The sequence below is a fragment of the Aquila chrysaetos genome, chromosome 3, assembly GCF_900496995.4.
Source record: "Aquila chrysaetos chrysaetos chromosome 3, bAquChr1.4, whole genome shotgun sequence".
Classification (NCBI taxonomy): domain Eukaryota; kingdom Metazoa; phylum Chordata; class Aves; order Accipitriformes; family Accipitridae; genus Aquila; species Aquila chrysaetos.
This window is the reverse complement of record NC_044006.1, coordinates 54,480,160-54,499,969: the sequence shown is the minus strand read 5'-3', so window position 1 is coordinate 54,499,969 and position 19,810 is coordinate 54,480,160. Positions and strand designations below refer to the sequence as shown.

The following is a 19,810-nucleotide window of genomic DNA, read 5'->3' as shown; positions in this document are numbered from 1 at the left end:
TGGAACTTTTATAAACATGGGTGGCCAAGTGGAGCATATGCTGGATCCACAAATAGCTCAGGACTTCAAACAAGTGTGTTGCTGCCACAAAGAGCCTGTTCTGTCCTCTCCCCTATGGAAATAGCCCCCATGAAACCCATCTGTTTTAACTTTACTTGGGGGATTCTCATGAGCAGTACAAATGGAGGTACTTTCATCCAGCGATGGATGAAATCAGTTTAATTAGCAGGAATATTTGCTGATCAGGTTGAACAGTAAGAAGCTCCCACAGAAAAGACACGGGTAAAGACTGGTAGGTCTTGATGCTTTCTATCATGAAGACCCATTGCACTACATCAGACCATCTTTCCATACAGACTTAACAGGAGTTTCTATGAAGACATGCGAAAACAAGCCCTCTGAACAGCCACCTGTAATTTATTCTTCTGGTTGGATCTGTGAACATCTCATTCACTTGTAGATGGATTCTCTAGGGCATGTCTGAGGACTGACTTTTCCCCTCTCCTGCTATCATCTCATTCCCTAACCCAATCATACCAGGGTATTTTCTTTCTGTCTTCCCATTCACTCCCACTAATGATATTGAATCTGTTAAGATTGACTATAATATAAGCTACTCCAAAAAATTATCACACATTTCAAAGTGATCTATAGTTATTTATGGGTAAAACAAATGAAAATTTATCAGCTATTTTTGAGCTTCATATTTAATGGCTAATTTCTGTATGTAATAGACTTTCCAATTTATTTTTAGGATTCTATTTACCAGAGTAAAAGCAATTTCCTTCATTGCTGTTTCCTCCCTTTCACTTAGAGAGCTAATACCGTAAGCTTCAGACATGAAGTCTAGTTATGTTCTGTAGTAACTATCATTCTCATTTGATGGTTTGCAGTGTGAATTCATTTTGCAAACAATGTAATTGGTTCCAATGTTGGGGTTACAGCCAAGTGAATAATTATTGAAATTCACGGTCCTTTTTTTCCTCATTTAACCCTTCTATGGTGAATCTGTTTAGAACTTAATTAAGGAGCTCTTCAGCAAAGCAGAAATCAATCTTTAAAGCCAGACAGGCACTCAAACACTCATGTTAGTTCATGAACTTAGATTCAGAGAAGGCTCTCTAAATATGACAGGAGACATATACGTAATGCTGACTGAAGAAAGCAGTGGTGTATACCACATTTTTACTTGGGGCTGCAATGCATTACGGAATGATGAACATTTTGGAGAATGCATTGTGAATGATATTCTGGAAAAAAACTCTAAATGTAGGTGGAAAAAATCATTTAATTCATAGTAACCTGTTATTTTCTAACTTAATACATGGAAATTTTTTCTTTTTTTTTCCCAGAGCTGCCTTCTATTTACATCAATGCAGTTACACTACTGTGAATAAGAAGACGATTTGCTTCTCAGTATACTTGCAGCAACAGTTATTTGTCCCAGCATCTGAAGTAGTTACACTGAGAACCCCTGTTAGTTCAATGTAATGGGATGAGCATGGCATCTGGCAGAATGCTCAAAAGGAGAAGTAATGCTGTCCCCCAGTACTGTGTTCCTATGGTCCTCAAATTGAGAGAGAGTGAATGAGAAAGCAATATAGAAAAAATGGTTCCTGAAGCCAGAGACCCCCTGGAGAACAAGGGGTAGCAAATCTGGCAGGGAAACACAGATTATGAAAACCATCACTGTATTCTTGTCAATGATATATACAAAAACCCCATATGTCTTCCTCAACTGTCTTTCTATTACATGTGCCAAAAGTACACTAATTCAAAGTACTCTTTTATGCAACCTGTAGACATGAATATTATCTGTAGCAATGAAAATGTACCAATAGCATTAATTTCTTCTGTCTATCAAAAGTCTATGTCTGAGATGATAGAATCATAGAATAGTTTGGGTTCTTTAAAGGTCATCCAGTCCAACTCCCTCTGCAACAAGCAGGGACATCTTCAACTAGATCAGGTTGCTCAGAGCCCCGTCCAACCTGACCTTGAATGTTTCCAGGGATGGGGCATCTACCACCTCTCTGGGCAACCTTTCCCAGTGTTTCACTACCCTGACCGTAAAAAATTTCTTCCTTATATCTAGTCTAAATCTACCCTCTTTTAGTTTAAAACCATTACCCCTTGTCCTATCACAACAGGCCCAGCTAAAATGTTTGTCCCCATCTTTCTTGTAAGGCCCTTTAAGTACTGAAAGGCCTCAATAAGGTGTCCCAAGAGCCTTCTCTTCTCCAGACTGAACAACCCCAACTCTCTCAACCTTTCTTCATAGGAGATGTGTTCCATCCCTCCGATCATTTTTGTGGCCCTCCTCTGGAACCACTCCAACAGATCCATGTCTTTTTTGTACTGACGGCTCCAGAGCTGGAGGCAGTACTCCAGGTGGGGTCTCACCAGAGCAGAGTAGAAGGGCAGAATCACCCCTCTCGACTTGCTGGTCATACTTCTTTTGATGCAGCCCAGGGTACTGTTGGCTTTCTGGGCTGTGTGTGCACATTGCTGGCTCATGTCCAGCTTTTCATCCACCAGTACCCCCAAGTCCTTCTTGGCAGGGCTGCTCTCAATCCCTTCATCCCCCAGCCTGTATTGATACTGGAGGTTGCCCCAGTTGCAGGTGCAGCACCTTGCAATTGACTTCGTTGAACTTCATGATGTTCACATGGGCCCACTTCTGAAGCCTGTCCAGGTCCCTCTGGATGACATCCCACCCCTCAAGCGTGTCAAATATACCACTCAGCTTGGTATCATCTGCAAACTTGCTGAGGGTGCACTCAATCCCACTATGTCATTAATGAAGATACTAAACAGTACTAGTCCCAGTATGGACCCCTGAGGGACACCGCTTGCCATCAATCTTCATCTGGACATCAAAACCATTGACCGCTACCCTTTGGAAACGACCATCCAACCAATTCCTCATCCAGCTAACAGTCCACCCATCAAATCCATATCTCTCCAATTTAGAGAGAAGGATGTTGTGGGGGACTGTGTCAAAGGCCTTACAGAAGTCCAGTGTGGTATGTTGACCCTGGCTGGAGCCCAGGTGCCCACCAGAGCTGCTCTATCACCCCCCCTCCTCAAATGGACAAAGAGAGAAAATATAAGGAAAGACTCATGGGTAGAGATAAGTACAAGGAGATCACCCAGCAATTACCATCACAGGCAAAACAGACTCAGCTTGGGGAAATTAGCTTAATTTATTACCAATCAAATCAGAGTAGGATAATGAGAAATAAAACCAAATCTTAGAACATCTTCCCCCTACCCCTCCCTCCTGCTTGGGCACAACTTTACTCCTGATTTTCTCTACCTCCTCCCCTCCAGTGGTGCAGGGGGACAGGGAATGGGGGTTGCAGTCAGTTCATCACATGTTGTTTTCTGCCGCTTCATCCTCCTCAGGGGCAGGACTCCTCACACTCTTCCCCTGCTCCAGCATGGGGTCCCTCCCACAGGAGACAGCTCTCCAGGAACTCCTCCAATGTGAGTCCTTCCCGTGGGCTACAGTTCTTCATGAACTGCTCCAGCGTGGGTTCTTTCCATGGGGTGTAGTCCTTCAGGAGCAGACTGCTCCAGCACAGGTCCCTCGCAGGGTCACAGGTACTGCCGGCCAACCTGCTCCAGCGCGGGCTTCCCATGGGGTCACAGCCTCCTTCGGGCACCCACCTGCTCTGGCATGGGGTCCTCCCCGGGCTGCAGGTGGACATCTGCTGTACCGTGGACCTCCCTGGGCTGCAGGGGGACAGCCTGCCTCACCATGATCTTCACCACCATGGGCTGCAGGGGAATCTCTGCTCCGGCACCTGGAGCACCTCCTCCCCCTCCTTCTTCACTGACCTTGGGGTCTGCAGGGTTGGTTCTCTTACATGTTCTCACTGCCCTCTCTGGCTGCAGTTTCTGTGCCACAGCAACTTTTTTTCCCTTCTTAAATATGTTATCCCAGAGACTCTACTACTGTCACTGATGAGCTCAGCCTCGGCCAGCAGTGGGTCCATCTTGGAGCTGGCTGGCTTTGACTCTATTGGACATAGGGGAAGCTTCTAACAGCTTCTCACAGAAGCTGCCCCTGTAGGCACCCCTGCTACCAAAACCTTGCCACTCAAACCCAATATGTCCAGATAGATGACATCCATAACTCTTCCCTTGTGCACCGATGTAGTCACTCTATCATAGAAGGCCACTACGTTGGTCAGGCAGGACTTGCCCTTGGTGCAGCCATGCTGGCTATCTTGAATCACGTCCCTGTCCTCCATGTGCCTTCACATAGCTTCTGGGAGGATCTGTTCCATGATATTCCCAGGCACAGAGGGGAGTCTGACAGGTCGGTAGTTCCCAGGGTCTTCCTTTCTACCCTTTTTAAAAATGGGTACAATGTTTCCTTTTTTCCAGTCACCAGGGACTTCACCTGACTGCCATGACTTTTCAAATTTCATGGAGAGTGGCTTGGCAACTACATCAGCCAACTCCCTCAGGACTCTGGGATGCATCTTGTCATGTCCCATAGACTTACGTACGTTCAGGTTCCTCAAGCGGTCACAAACCTGATCTTCTCTTACAGTGGGAGGGATTTTGCTCCCCCAGTCTCTGTCTTGTGGCCCATCCACTCAAGAGATGTGGGAAGAGAAGTTGCCAGTGAAGACTGAGGCAAAAAAATTGTTGAGTACCTCAACCTTCTCCTTGTCCTCTGCTACCAGTTTGCCAGTCTTGTTCATTGCAGAGGGGTATGCTTTCTTTGACCTTTCTTTTGTGGCTGACATACCTGTAGAAGCCCTTGTTATTATTCTTTCCATCTCTTGCTAATTTCAGCTCCAGTCGTGCTCTGGCCTTCCTGACCCCATCCCTACACAACCGGGCAGCGTCCCTATACTCCTCCCAGGATACCTGTCCCTGCTTCCACTGCTTGTGCATTTCCTTCTTACCCTTTAGTTTGACCAGCAGGTCTCAACTCAGCCATGCCAGTCTCTTGCCTTCCTTTCCTGATTTCTTACACCTGGGGATCAAGAGCTCTTGCGCTCTATGGAAAGCATCCTTAAAGATCTGCCAGCTCGGTTCTGCTCCCTTGTCCCTGAGGGCAGTTTCCCAGGGGGTCCAAATGACTAACTCCTTGAACAGCTGGAATTTTGCTTTCCTAAAATTCAGGGTCCTGACTTTACTCTTCACCTGACCCATACCCCTCAGGACTGTGAACTCCACCAGCGCATGATTACTGCAGCCCAGGCTGCCTCCAATCTTGACCTCACTGATTAGCTCACTTGTGTTGATGACCAGCAGGTCCAGTATTGCATCTCCTCTGGTAGGGCTGTCTATTACATGGCTTAAGAAGTTATTCTCAATGCATTCCAAGAGCTTCCTGGATTGCTTACAGCTCGTTGTGCTACTTTTCCAGCAGATGTCAGGGTGGTTGAAGTCCCCCAGCAGGACGAGAGCTTGCAAATACAGTACCTCCTATAGCTGAAGTAAGAAGACTTCATCAATAGGCACCCCTTGATTGGGCAGCTTGTAGTAGACACCAACCACAAGGTTCCCTTTGTTGCCTTGGTCTCTAATTCTTACCCATAAGCTTTCAACCCGCTCGTAGCTATTCTTCAGAGAGAGCTCTTCACACTCCATCCATTTCTTGATGTAAAGGGCAACCCCTCCACCTCTCTTCCCTCATTTGTCCCTTCTGAACAGCCTCTAGCCATAAATAGCCACACTCCAGTCATGGGATTCATCCCACTAAATTTCAGTAATGGCAACTTGGTTGTAGCTTTCTAACAGTATGGTGGCTTCCAACTCCTCCCGTTTGTTGCCCATGCTACATGCATTGGTGTAGAGGCACTTCAGCTGGGCTGTCGTCCATGTCACCTTCTTAGAGAAAAACCCCTTAATAAGTAAGATAGCCAGCCTTAATACCCTCTGTATGCAATTAAAAGAAATAGGTACTTTTTCATCTCACTTTATCCCTCTTGTTTTAGACAGCTGCTTTAAGAAGAGGTGATTAGATCCCTAAAAGTACTTGTTTCTTTCCAGTCGTTGTAAAGAAAATCTAAGCAACTAGTATAGGCACCTAAATTTGGTCAGATAAATAACAATCCAGAGAAACATTCACCTGCACAAATCAGTATCATAACTCTGGAAAGAAAGTAATCTCAGTAGTGCAAATGCAGCCAGCGGTGAGTATGCTACAGGTGCTCGTGGGTCAGTGAAAAGCAAGTACTGGCCACGATAAAATGACAATTTTAAAAAAAACAACCCAACATTAAGAATGGGCAGAAATTGCTAAAGTACAGGTATTTGGCCACTGATATTTCATGTCTAGCAAAAGTACGTAGTGAAGATGCAGCTCCACTAACTCATTTGGATCTCCTGGTGATTCATACCAGAGTTCAGGAGGAAAAGAATAGATTCAGCAGGTTTTGAGTGGGTCTTAGACAGAGGAGCCAACATGACTCAGACCTGGTTGTATAAGTAAATCTTTCCATAACAATGAATATTATTTTGTAGTCTTTTAATATTCCGTGTGGGTGTTTTTAAAAAAGGGATGGGTTACTTTTAGATACGGTAAGGTCCGCATGCACATCTGCACAAAAAAACAGAGAAAGAATAGAACATGAGTCTAAAAATGAAATATAACTCCATGGCAATGATATTTGTAGCAGGTGAAGGACAGAACACAAGATTTCTATTAAATGAATCATAATTTATTATACGTGCCTGTATTTGGATGCCCAGTTAAGTACCTAATTACATGAAAAATGCAATTGCCATGTAAAGTGATGTTAATTTTCAAGCACACCTGCTGAGCTTAGGGTTGTCATTCAGGTACCTGCTCAGTTGCATGCTCTTGTGTGCACCACCTGTGGAAAATATTTGTGTGCCTGTCAGAAGTCTGGCACAGGTTATTAGTGAAGAAAACCACAGTGTTGCAGGTTCAGCAGGCAGTCCCATGGTCTATCCAACATAGCTGACAAATTTCATTACGATTCCTAACTGGAGCTCTGGCAATGCAGCTTTTTTTGTTTTGATGAGGGGATGTATAGGCAGTCTCTGCTTAGACTGTAGATGCTTTTGATTTCTTGGATTTCATCTCCAGTTGATAAGTCCTCCACTATGCTTACCTACATTTTTTTTTATTCTTTTCTCTACTTCCTTGACACATGCTGTATGCCATTAGAGAGCAAAAAATACTGCTAGAACTTCTATTCTTAGTATTGGTCCATTTGCTTTGTTGATTATCATCCTAACTGTCAAAGAAATGAAATGGCATTGCTTTGCAGTACCTGCGCTCCATAGTACTAGCTTTCACATTGTTCTTTGTTTCCTTGACAGGTAGAAACTGTTTCTATTTTTCCTCATGAATGCTTTATGTGTGATACCGAACAGCTCACAGTGACAGCTAAAACACAGCAAGTGGCACTAAAGGACGTTTCTCAAATGTGTTTCTTTGCCCTTTCTTCACATTGAAGATGTTAATAAGACTCAAGACTACCTATGTTTTTTCTATGGAGGATAGGATCTTTACTGCTTAAATATATCTACATTCTTGTAAACATTACTTAGGTGACAGAAACTGTGGATTCATTCTGGGAAGATTCTCTGATTTCTTTTACAACTTTGGCTTTACCATATTATTTAAAAAGCTTCTTTCTTGGACCGAAAGTAATGTTGTCTTACATATTCATCCATTTTACTCTAAATTGCAGGGAATGAGGTTGAGGGAATGGAGCGCTATATGACTGGCCTGGCAAGGGGCAAGTGAACAGCAAGGGAGAGCATGTAAGGGGACAGGAAAAAGCTAAAAATGTGGTGGAGCAACCATTTATTTCCAAGGAACTGAAGCCTAAGAGCTTTAAAGAGGACTTTGCAGCTGTCCTGTTTCAGAGTCTAGTTCACTGAAGTACTAGATGTTGGAGCTGATAGAAACTTTGCGGAGAAACATAGAGATTTGACAGACTATAAATATTTCTGATAAATACGGTTAAACTTTCAACAGGCACCAGGCAGCAGGACTGTTCTTGCTGGTTGCAGCAGTTCCCTAAGCAACTGCCTTTCTGGCCTTCTCATCCTCATCCAAGGGAGTTTACATATGCAGAGACATCAGGGTGGTTGAGAGCCAGCTCTTAAGCTTCCTGAGCAACTGATTCGTGGGCAGCCCAGCTGTCCCTACCTCCAGATCAGTGCTCAGAGGTGCACATCTTGGGGTCCCGAAGGCTGAGAGCAAGTAAGAAACTTCTGTTCTTAGTCTCCCAACATTTATTTATTTTTCTCTCACATATGTTATCTGGCTTTTTAAAAAATCCCATACTTGAAGGACAGCTGATGCGATACCCATTACAGCTTTCCAGCACTCTTCACAGAACACAATTACGGACCCTGTATGGCCTGTTTCTAGCAAGTGGACGTAGTGGTTTAGTTCTCAGTCCTGGTTCTCAAGGTTTCCAGTTTGGGCATCTGGCTGAATGCACCGGAGCTCCCTTCTGGCTTGTATACCTGCCTTGCCCAAACACCATACCAGTGGAGAGGTGGTGAAGGGAGGAAGGCATTTCTGCCATGGAGCAGGGAAGCATGGACCTGAACTGGGAAGTTGTAAGGTTGGACATGACCTGCACTTTTTGGTTTGGTCTTCTTCTCCTTCACTTTTCCTTATACTATCAGCAGTGCAAAACCAGGTAATAAAAAAATGTAATAAAGGCAAAGAATTTTGCTCTCTCCAGCAGGAATTACCTGATTTATAGATGTTCGAAGAGATCAAAAAAATTGTGAAAATAACCATAAAAGAGTTTCCTGATCAGATATTTCACACAGTAGTTCTCTCCTTTGAAAAACAAATGCAGTCTTAAAATCTACAAAACCAACACACAAGCACACATACATACATGCATACATGTGCAAGTACAGGGATCTATAAAATATATTACACACATGAGCTCGGCTTTATTCCAGTGTATGCCTATGGATTAAATTCCAGCTGAAAATTTCAACTACATTAAATGGAGTCCAGTTTTGTGTATGTATTTGTACACAACAGAAGATTTGTGTATTCATAATAAACTAAAAACTATCATTCATCTGTAGGTATAGATCAGCTGAATAGCAATGGCCCAATCACGTTGTTTTGTTAGGCAAAAATAGCATTTTCAATCTCTTCTTAGGATGATAGCATTTTGAGTATATTTGTACTCTCCATTTATACATTAACTTCACCAAAACCAAATAAATGGAGTAAGAGGAAATGTATCTGCTGTGTACATCTTTAATCCCTTCTTTTTTCCTTCTTTTCACACAGAGATTGAAAGATTTAAAACAAAGGGAATTTGCTCGAAATGTGGCTTCAAAGTCATGGAAAGATGAGAAGAAACAGGAAAAAGCACTCAAGCGGCTCCACCAGCTCGCAGAGTTACGGAAGCAGTCAGAATGGCAAGTATTTAAAATTTCTATTATGTTTTAATGCCCTCTTTCCTCAGTCCCAGAAGAAATCTCCATATTTTTACTCCTACGCTCTGTAATGTAGAGATTGTGTATACTGTAACCTGTTTTCAGCTGTCCCCAACTCCAAATGTTCCTGTTCTGCAAACCATAAAATTGAAAGCCCCTGAATTAATTACAGGCTATTTGAAGGTTTCTGTTTTTCTCTCCTGTAGCTAGTTAATCTTATCTCTTCTGAACTGAGTGGTTTGAAGATATTTTTATAATATCACCATTTTACCTTATTCAAACTGACCTGAATAGATTAGTATAACTGTCTTATCAATTGATACTAAGTGAATGGGAGAGGAAACCCACCTTTTAGACCATCTGTATTTAGTCTGTGAATCATTTTCACTACCTTTAGTATACTGAGATTATTCTCACAGTTTCTCTATAGAGTAATGGGAGTATCATCATGTGAATGAAAATCAAGTAATTAACTGAGTTAAGTTTGCCCAATACTGTTAGCTCTATTGATGAATATCGAGATACAGTACAAAGTTTGCAGTAATAAACCTTTACATTTGAGAAATCTCCTTTGTTTAATGACACTGAATGCATCAGTAGAATAGATTGCCACCAGACCAATTGTTTATATTAATCTATGACCGTAATGAGTTAAGTAGATAATTAAAGTGGCATCCTTTAAAATTCATATCAAGCTTACTGTACCCTGGAAATAATAACATTCAGAGTTTATTATACACTAATTTTGGCCTATGTAATTGCTTTTGAGTAATCTGCTGAAATATAACAGTTTAGTGGTAATGTATCACTTTTATGGTTACAACTCCATTTTCATACAAATCTAGTGAAAGAAATGTATCTGCCTGTGGGGAGATGCGTTTATGCACATGCACTTGAAGATGTAGTCTCAGATAGTCCGATAAGGTCGGTGATAATAGGAAAGCCAGAATGAGTCTGGGAGGGAAAAAGCAGGTTTGCTTTCAGAAGGAGCCAGGAGTCCATAATCCTTTACAAAGAGCCTCGAAAGACAGTGCTTGCTGTTCCTGTTTGTAATGACTAACAGGTTCAGGGGTGGCTGAGATCTTGGCAGAGGGGTAGCATTCCCAGTTGCTCAGGCAAGACAGAAAGTCAGCCTGTCTAAGCGAAAGTCTATACACATGCACAATTATTATTGTCCCTGAGTACTGTGCCTTAGGTCCCAACAGAGTTCTTTACAAGAAGCTAATACACTTTGACAACAAAATTACTGTTAATGTCTTGCACTGAAAACCTGAAAATGCAGCTTTATTTTGCTGTTGCAAGGAGACTTTGAAAATGATCTCTTTACATGCCTTCTCCAAGAGAGAATTCCTTCCTGATGTACAAATAGGGGTGAATTTGTATCTCCTGATGCCAAATTTGTGGCAAATGCAAATATATTCTCAGAAATGCCTACATATTCTCATACTTGGAGACCCTACTCCAGGGAGCCTTTATGTCATTTCCACTGCTGAAGATCAATGCATTTTTATAGCATTTATAAAACATGCTAGGCTATTCATAGATAGCTGCTATGCAGATCTGGCAGTCATAATATACTTACATTTAATTAAAATATTTTCTAATTTTTAATCAAACTCTTAACTGATGCTGGTTTCAAATTTTTTTCATGTAAGTGTACTGTAATACTGCATTGATAGCAAATGTAGATAATTGGTCTAATGAAATGTATGTTTAAAATGTTACTTGGAATAACGTTTGTATGGTGGCTATATATATGTCTCATCTCTAATGGAAAATGGCAACAGTCATTCCAATCTCAGTTAATTATCTATTGCAAAAAAATCAGTGATTTACCATGTTTGTTAAGACCTTCTTAAAATAGGTTGATTTTTTTAATTTTTTTTAAAGTACAAGAAAACTAAACTACAGATTTAAAATCTGAGAGGTTTCGGAAAGAGGAAAAATTTAATTAATGAAAGTACAATACAGAAAGGAAAAATATGGAGAAGTAAGTCAAATGGTGACTGATAATGAGAGCAGTGAAGTTGCCATTAATATTGATGGAAATCCACCTTGTGTCCTTTTCCCCACCAATGTTTGGTGATAGTTTTAGCATTAATATATCTTTGAATATTTCACAAAGTCATCTATTGTGGAGTAATATAAAGATAAAATAAAAATCTACTTTTAAAAAAATCATGCATACCCCCCTCTTCCCCCCACCAGGCAAGCAGAATGCTGCCTTTTCTCTTATAGAGTTTGATTCTGCAGATGTTCCAGGTGGAAGTGTCTCATTTTGAGCAAGGCACAATTTCCTTTGCAGTGGCCTCTCAGAAAACCAAGACTTACCACAGACCAGATTCTCCTTGGTGTAAATGCAGAGTAAAGACAATATTTTTTATTCTGGACATACACAGGCATAACTGAAAAAGAGCATTCATGTGTTGACTTCAAATCATATAATTTCCTGTATGTAAGGACTGTCTTGCCCATGTAGAAGCCCAAGCTCAGGGCTAGACTGCACATTTACCCTTTAGAAACTTTAGAAACTTAGTTTTCCCTTGTAACAGCATGAGTGACACCCTTCTTCACCAGATAGACATTGTCAAATGTGAGTTCTGCCTTAACTTGGTTACTTAATACAGCTTGTTGGTTTTTTTTTTAATTTATTACCTTACAGCATCACTGGGAGTGGACCATTGCTTAAAGCCCCCAGATTAGTCATGGAAAAGCAGCAATCACCAGATGGCATTTTCCTGTACAAGGGCGGCAAGTTCACAGCCAGTTCTCCAAGAACCACCACAAGTGAAGGACAAGGTTTCTCCAGCAGCGTACTAGAGAAACAACAGCTTATCATAAGCAGGCACCAGTCCCCTACCGAAAGACCCCATGCGCTTGGAAATCAACTCTCACAAGCGCTCCCAGATAGTACCAATACTTCTCAAAGGGCAGGAGTGTCTTTCTCATTCTCTAAAAAAGTCCCTTTGAAGCTTGAGTCCTCAGCATCAGTCTTCAGTGAGAACTCTGAAGAAGGAAATGATTGTAGTGAATCCCCCAACTATAAAACAAAGCAAGCTCTTGAGGGCTGTTGTTCTGGCACACTTTTGGAGGAGGACATGAAAGCAAGCTTGGATAAAGGGCTACCTATTACACAAGCCCAAAAGGATTTGGATAACAGTGCATCAAGTCATGTAGCTGCAAAACCTAAAATGCTAAAGGAAAATGATAAAAGTAGTGATAGAGAATTAGAAGAAAAGGTCAGTGCTCATCCTTCATTTTCCAAAGCCAAAATACAGCTTTCAAATTTGGATTTTTCTGGTTCACTTAGAGAAACAGAGCAAGAGAGCAAATTGAATGAGTCTGAGCAATTGTTAGAAACTCTCATTTCACCTTCATGCCACGCTAGCAACTTTTGTACACAGCTGAACACCTGCAAGAACAGCAATGCCTACCTGCCTGACCAGTTACCTGAGCTCCCACAACAGCCAGAACCTCAGCTGACAGGCGCAAGCAACATTAATGACAGTCCTGGGGTGGTAAAAAGAGAAAGATCATTGGAGAGTTCAGAAAACACAAATGGGAATATGGAAACACTTCCAAGGGAGACCACGGTTAAAGATGTTAAGCCCCAGGCATTGCCTTTCCTCCATGTAGTGAGCAAAGATGGCACCACTGCTCTACAGTGGCCCACAGAATTACTTTTGTTTACAAAAACTGAGCCCTGTATTTCATATGGCTGTAATCCACTGTATTTTGACTTCAGACTCTCTTTAAATCACAGAGATGGTAAACAGCATGAAACAAACAAAGCAAGCTGTAAAGACTACTCTATAAATAAGACTGCAGATGAAAATGAAGCCTCAGGTTTAATAAAACACAAGCAAATGTCAAATGAACAAGATAATCAGTTGTTGAAACCAAAGAAGATGAAAGGTTCCCTAAATCCAAGAAAGGCCAAGCAAAAAGCTGAGTCAGACATAGGGAAAGAAATGAATGAAAATGGTCAAAAATGCATTGCAGATTATTTAAATGAAAATATACCCAAAGTGCCTGCTTACCTTGATGTCTCACAAAAGGATTACGTGACAGAAAAAAGTCTTCATACAACAACACTGAGAAGACCTTTAAAGCATCATTTTCATAGCTGTGAAAGAAAAAACCAGAACATTAGAAATGAAAGCATTTCCTTTTCTGCTTTTATGTCTAGGATTAAAAAGTCTAAAGCTGCAAAATGTCATTTTATTTATTCTGAGGAAAAACGTGAAAACCAAAATGACTGCAGATCCATTCAAGATGTGGCCAGCTGCAGCAGTGACATAAGTGACAGTGGAAAAGACTCTAGTGGAAGTTTCCTTAGTTATAAATCCAGTTCAAACAGCAGGTATTCAGAAAATGAAAGATGTGGAAGTTACATGGGATGCTGGAGATTCCCATGTCCTCAAAAGTCCTCCTCTGACAGACATTCCAGCTATTCTGACACTTCAGTTAGTGGTACGAGTAGCTACATGAGCTACATGAGTCCCACATCGAACAATCACAGCAGAAACCATTTGCTTTTTTGTTGTAAAAGAAAAAGCAAGACAGCTGAAAGGCACAAATGTAAACACAGAAAGCACAAGTGTATTTTCACTTCTAATGATACAGATGAGGATTACCTTTGTTGTAGCAGAACTCACAGAACTAGAAACTGTACACAGAGGGGCACACTTAAATATCGAAGATGTTCAAGACATAGAGTTTTACAACACAGAGACAGATCTAAACACAGCAGATGTAGACACCGGCATTTTGGCAAAGTGCACAGTGGAAGTAGAAGCTACCATAGCTCCAAAAGTTGTTCCACCAGAGACTCAGGAAGCAGTGAAAGATCGTCTAGTAGCAGAATATCAAGAGGTAGCAGTTCAGGATCCTTCTCAAAAGAGACTGACAACTGTGATGACAAAACAAAAGACGACGCAGAAAGAGGTTCTAAAACTGAAATGGGAAAAGCTGAAACTGCACATTACGACTCTCTGAATGTGAATGGTCAGCCAAAAAACTTTGCCACCTGCTCTTCTGAAACCCTGGCAAAAGACATATGTGGAAAAAGAAAGTCGCTGACCGCCAAGTTACTTTTAGAAAGAGTGCAGTCCAAGAAAACCCAGGAACAAATGCACGATTCAGAGAGATTTTCAAACACTTGTGGGATAGAATTAAGGGATCACTCGCGAAGTCACTTTGCTCTTCAGTTTTCATCATCGGTAGATGACATTGCAATGTTACCTTTACCAGAGAAACTGCTAAGTGTAGGTAAAAATGACACAGGGCATAATGAAATTAGTTCACTGGAAACCAGTGTGAAGAAAAACAACTTTGAAGCGTCAGAGATAACTAATGTTGCTCTTTCAACTGGCACTGATTATGATCATTGCCTTTTTAAAGACATCATTCAAATAGGAACAGGCTATCAGAGCCCGAGCATAAAAAGGAACACGGCAATAAAGGAACAATCCAATCTCTTCATTAGTGAAGTGCAACCCTTTATACAAAGCTGTGACCCAGTACCAAATGATTTCCCTGGTGCTTTTCCCTCTAATAGATATTCTGTTGTTGCTAATTCAACAGAGACCAAAGAAGAACTACATGATGTAAACATGGACTCAAACCGGGCAGAAGGCAGTTCAGACTCTCTTTGTGACAATGCTATGCAGAAGTATGAGGACACAGTAAATGACCTAGAAGTGTACAGCAAATCCACCTCCCCTCCTTTAACGCAGCAGCCTATCACATTTTCACCAGAGGAAGTAGAAAAATACAGGTTGCTGCAGCTGCAAGCCCAGCAGCATATGCAGAAACAACTTCTGGCAAAACACCTGAAAGTTTTGCCTGCCCCAGGACCAGCTGCCTTCTCTGCAACACCAGCAGTTCCTGCCCTCCCTGTTCAGCAGCACGCTACTGTCACCACCATCCACCACACACTGCTGCAACGCTTTGCTGTCTCGGCATCTGTACATCCCCACGGCAGCCATCTCTCCCTGGCCCACCTCCACCCCCTCTCTCAGGCACATTTTGCCCCCATACCATTTTCCCCATTAGCACCAGCCCTCATTCCCACCCACCCTGCTTTGCTGACAGGACACCCATTGCACTTGGTCTCCACCACCCCTCTCCACCCTTCCCCACTGACCTTTCCCACACTGCCACACACTGCATATATCCCAGCCTTATTTACACCACACCTGAATGCAGCCACACCTTCTGCTATACATCCAAATCCCTTTGTTCATCCATTATTCCAAGGGCAAGAGCCCCATCACCATTCTTGCTCTAGCCAGACCCAACAGTTACCTACAATAAAAGAAGTTTTCAGTGTTTCTAGCTATTTAAACTAGCCCAAACAATTACACCATGGCTCCAAACCCAAATTTGAATAATATAAATTATTCAGTGTTCAGTCACGTCTGAGGGGAAATTTACTGTTTTGCTGAGAGCACAACGGCAAATATTTTAAAGTCCACATTCTGACTGACAGCATACGAACGTTGATTTAGTTCTCATATCACTGGGTAAAAGCTGGTTTAAAGTCTTTTATGATACTATCACAAGGAGGACAGGGTCCAGCTTCTATTCTACAGAAGGGTTGGAAAGAACAGGCTGAAGTGAAGTCTGTGACTGTCAGTAGGAATGGCACCACAGCACCCAGACACCACAGGACCAAGAACATCAACACTGATGAGTAGTTTAAAGTAGTGCAATATAAGGTAGAGCAATCTTGACACACCTCAAAGGTGTGCTTTTCTGAGTGTCTATATGCAACAGCATAGTACTTGGTCTGGTTAAGGTATTTCAGACTGAGCAAAAAAGAAGGTATCTGGGACCACAAGTCCCTGGTTTTGACTCCTGGCCAAAATAAATTGGGGAACCCCAGAGTGAGGGGTGATGAGTTAACACTGGAAGAAGAGGGTCACAACAACATCTCAAGGATACTTTAGTGATTTTGTCCCTGGGATACGTTGCTTGGACAGTGTAAAGAGACTCCAGTCTGGCCACAGGTACATAACAAAAAATTCCCTTAGTGTAGGCGGCTCTGTGCTGGCACAAGCAGACTGCTACTTTTCTCCCTGAGCCAAGCATCCAAGAAGGCAAGGGAAAGAAGGGGGTGAAGCCAAGTTCTTTGGCATAGCCTGCCTGTGGCTGTAGCATAGGGTATGTCAGGGGTGGGCAGCAGCAGCCCAGAATTGCCCAGAATTGCCCAGCAGCTAGTGCTGCCTTTGAACCTCAGAGGTCCTTGGCCAAGACTGCAACAATTCTTTCCTACCAGAGCTCTAATGAGCAGGAGAGTCTTGCACAAAGAATGTGTAAATATGTTTCATCCCTTTCACAAACAACATAAACAATTGGCTGGTCCTATAAAATTGTGCTGATATTCATAAAAATGCAGAAGTAAAATTCTGAGCAGAAACTGGCTCTCCAGGTCAAGTCTCATAGAAAACCATGCCACAGTTCTCAGCATTTCAAGGTATATTGAATCTAAAGAAATATGTCAAGATTCTCGCATGGCTTCCCAAACTCTCAACATACAAACTGAAGTTCTGAATCTGCAATGTTTGAATGCATGTATCCAACCTTCAGGGTAATGTGTGGTTGAAATTGCTAGTAAAAACTGTGTATCTGGAAATAGGTGAGGGCTTCAGCATCTCTTTGAATGGCACAATCTGACTATTTTTATAATGTTTCTAACTCAACATGGGATATTTAGCATGAAATTAAATTCATAATTGTGGTTAGACTGCAGGCATGCTTCCCAATATAATTGGACAGTGAAGTGTCTGACAGTACCTCTTTGTTTGGATTAGAAACATTTGAAATAATTTTAATTCATTCACAATAATGTCGTGCACAATTAATAATGTATCTTTCAGAATCCATATAAAACATATTAAAAAACTTTTGGAGGATTTTATTCCATTATATTTGGCTATCTGAAGAAACTGAGAAATCTAATTGCAATTAAGTTGAGTATTTAAAATAAAACTTAGGACCAATTTTCTAACTTAGTTTTCATCAAAGTAGATTGATACACTGCAATAAAATGGAATTGTTTTAATTTCTAAAAGCAGCTGCTTCAACATAAACTGGTATTATGCCAAACTTTTCAAATGGCTTTAGAAGTTATAACTGCTTGTTTTGTATTTTCAAAGTTAAAGTTTCTTTGGATACTTAACATTTTAGCCATCAAATAAAAGCTGTCAGGAAAAGATCTGGAGACTGAGCAGAAGTAAAACATTTTTTATTCAAAAAGGTTGGTGAAATCAGCACCCTCAAATATCTTTTGGTTGGATTCCCAGCTGATTTATTAATTTCATTAACAAAATGCCTTTTTGGAGTTACTTATCTTTATGGTTTAATTTTCTCATTTTAATTGTAGGGAACGTCTTTAATTGAAATTATTGCTTCAGAATTAAGGAAGTGAGAAATTTTCTTTGGGAAATATGTTGAAAATAAATAATTCCCCAGTTTTAAAATTCTTCCTTTCATTTTTGGCTGAAAATCTTTCCAAAATTACATCTGAATTTCCCTATAATTTCTATACTTCTGAAACTATATTTTCTAAGAATCAAACATATTTCACTGAATGTGACTCAACACTTTTGAAAATTAGTACTTGCTTGCTTGGATGAAGATCCCTCACTCAGTGGACCACTTGGAAACATTAGTCATAATTCTGTAGAAACACTCTGAATTGGACGTTTTAAAGGAGCGGGTCAACCTGTGCCCTGGAAGAGGCTCACTGAGCGGCACAGACATCACCACCAGTTCAGGGCTAATACCAGCCTAAAAGATGTATTTCCAGCCCTACAAACTTTTAAATTTATGGGCATAGTTCCATTCCTATTCAAGAAAAAACAGCTGTTCTCATTGTATATAAGAGTTAATTTGAATCCTAAGTAGGTAACACCAAGAGAAAAAAGTGGAACAGAAGAAATGACAGGTTAATCTCATCTTTAATGTGTACACACACATTTTCTATCCCTGCTTCTTACAGTCCATGTTAATATCGTAGAAATTCCAATGGCAAGAAACTTGACCAATTGAAACTTAACAATTTCCTACTACTTAGATCCTTTATGGAAAATAGTTATATAAGTTTCCCTTAATGTGTGCACAATACAATGGGATTCTAGGAAGGAACCAAATCATAGGATGTCCATGCATCATTGTATATACCAACAAGGATGATTTGGTAAGGCAAATGAATAGACAATAAAGATTAAATTTAATTCTTGGAACAATGGCAATTAGGATTTTGAGAGGTATTTATGGAAAAAAGAGGGATTAAGAAGGAAAAGAAACAGCACAATAGCAAAACAGCAATCATTGGCTACCAACAAAGAGAATGTCCAATATTGTTCTTAGTACACAGAAGGGATTTTCTTGGAGAAATGTAATAAAATTATCAGCACAGCTGAGGTGATATATTTGCTCTACTTGCTGCCATATTTGTTTTTCATCAGGAAGGTACTTTAAATATGTCTCATTATTATGATTAAAAGCATAATTGAGCCTGATGTATGGAGCCATGCTACAATTTTGATTTTATTTAGACTGATTTTTAAAAGACTTACAGTATCCTGGTGGCAGCAATATATACACTCCAAGTTGGTAATCTATTTTAGTTTGATTGTATATTCTTGATACATAATCCAAGGAAACAGGTCACCCATACCGTAAAATTCCAATAATAAAAGTTTCCTGAGTTACACAATGATAAAAATTGGGGGGTTTTGGGGGGGGGGGGGATTTTTTTGGTAACTGAGGCATTTCTGGAATACATTTAATACGTATATTTGTTGTGCAGATTTGCATAAAAATGCCATTTGACCAGATTAATTTTAAAAGTGTTAAGTTTATATTTAAAACTGGATGATACTCTGGCTAGTATAATATGTAAACTAGTAATTTTGTTTTGTATTCTCTGTATAAAGTGTTTTATATTATACAGTAGCTAAGTGAATTGCACTATTGTACATGCAACGCGGCTTTTTTTTTAGGTTATTCAAGGAATTCCTGGGAATGTAGTTTAATGCAATAACATTTTTTTTCAATAAAAAGGCTTACTGGTATAAAGAGTGTCAGTCATGTATTTTTAATGTAAAGCATACCAAAAGGCAGCAACATAATAAAATGCAGAATGATGCAAACATATTCTGTATTTTAGTCTGCAGAACTGAAATGCATTTAATTCATCCCTGTGGCTATAATCCTGAAATTTCTTAGAATGTTTCCTAAAGATTTTAGTATGTGTTACAAAAGTGGGTTGTTTAAATGGAACTGAAAATAAATATTCCTTAAAAAAATTATTCTATCTATGTGGTTTTTGCAAGTACTTTTAATGGATCAACATCCTCCTGGATATTTTTATGCA

General features: G+C 40.6%; 1 protein-coding gene across 4 annotated transcripts in view; it reads left to right on the top strand.

Moving 5' to 3' along the window:
• ZNF804B (zinc finger protein 804B) overlaps positions 1-19,508 on the top strand; it is a 247,300-nt gene extending 227,792 nt beyond the window's left edge. For all 4 annotated transcript variants that reach the window (XM_030009033.2, XM_030009034.2, XM_030009036.1 and 1 more), the window contains 2 exons: positions 9,275-9,405; positions 12,086-19,508. In XM_030009033.2, coding sequence (XP_029864893.1) covers positions 9,275-9,405; positions 12,086-15,776 — 3,822 coding nt within the window. In that variant the 3' untranslated portion in view covers positions 15,777-19,508. The remainder of the gene's footprint in view (positions 1-9,274; positions 9,406-12,085) is intronic.
• Positions 19,509-19,810: the final 302 nt, after the last annotated feature.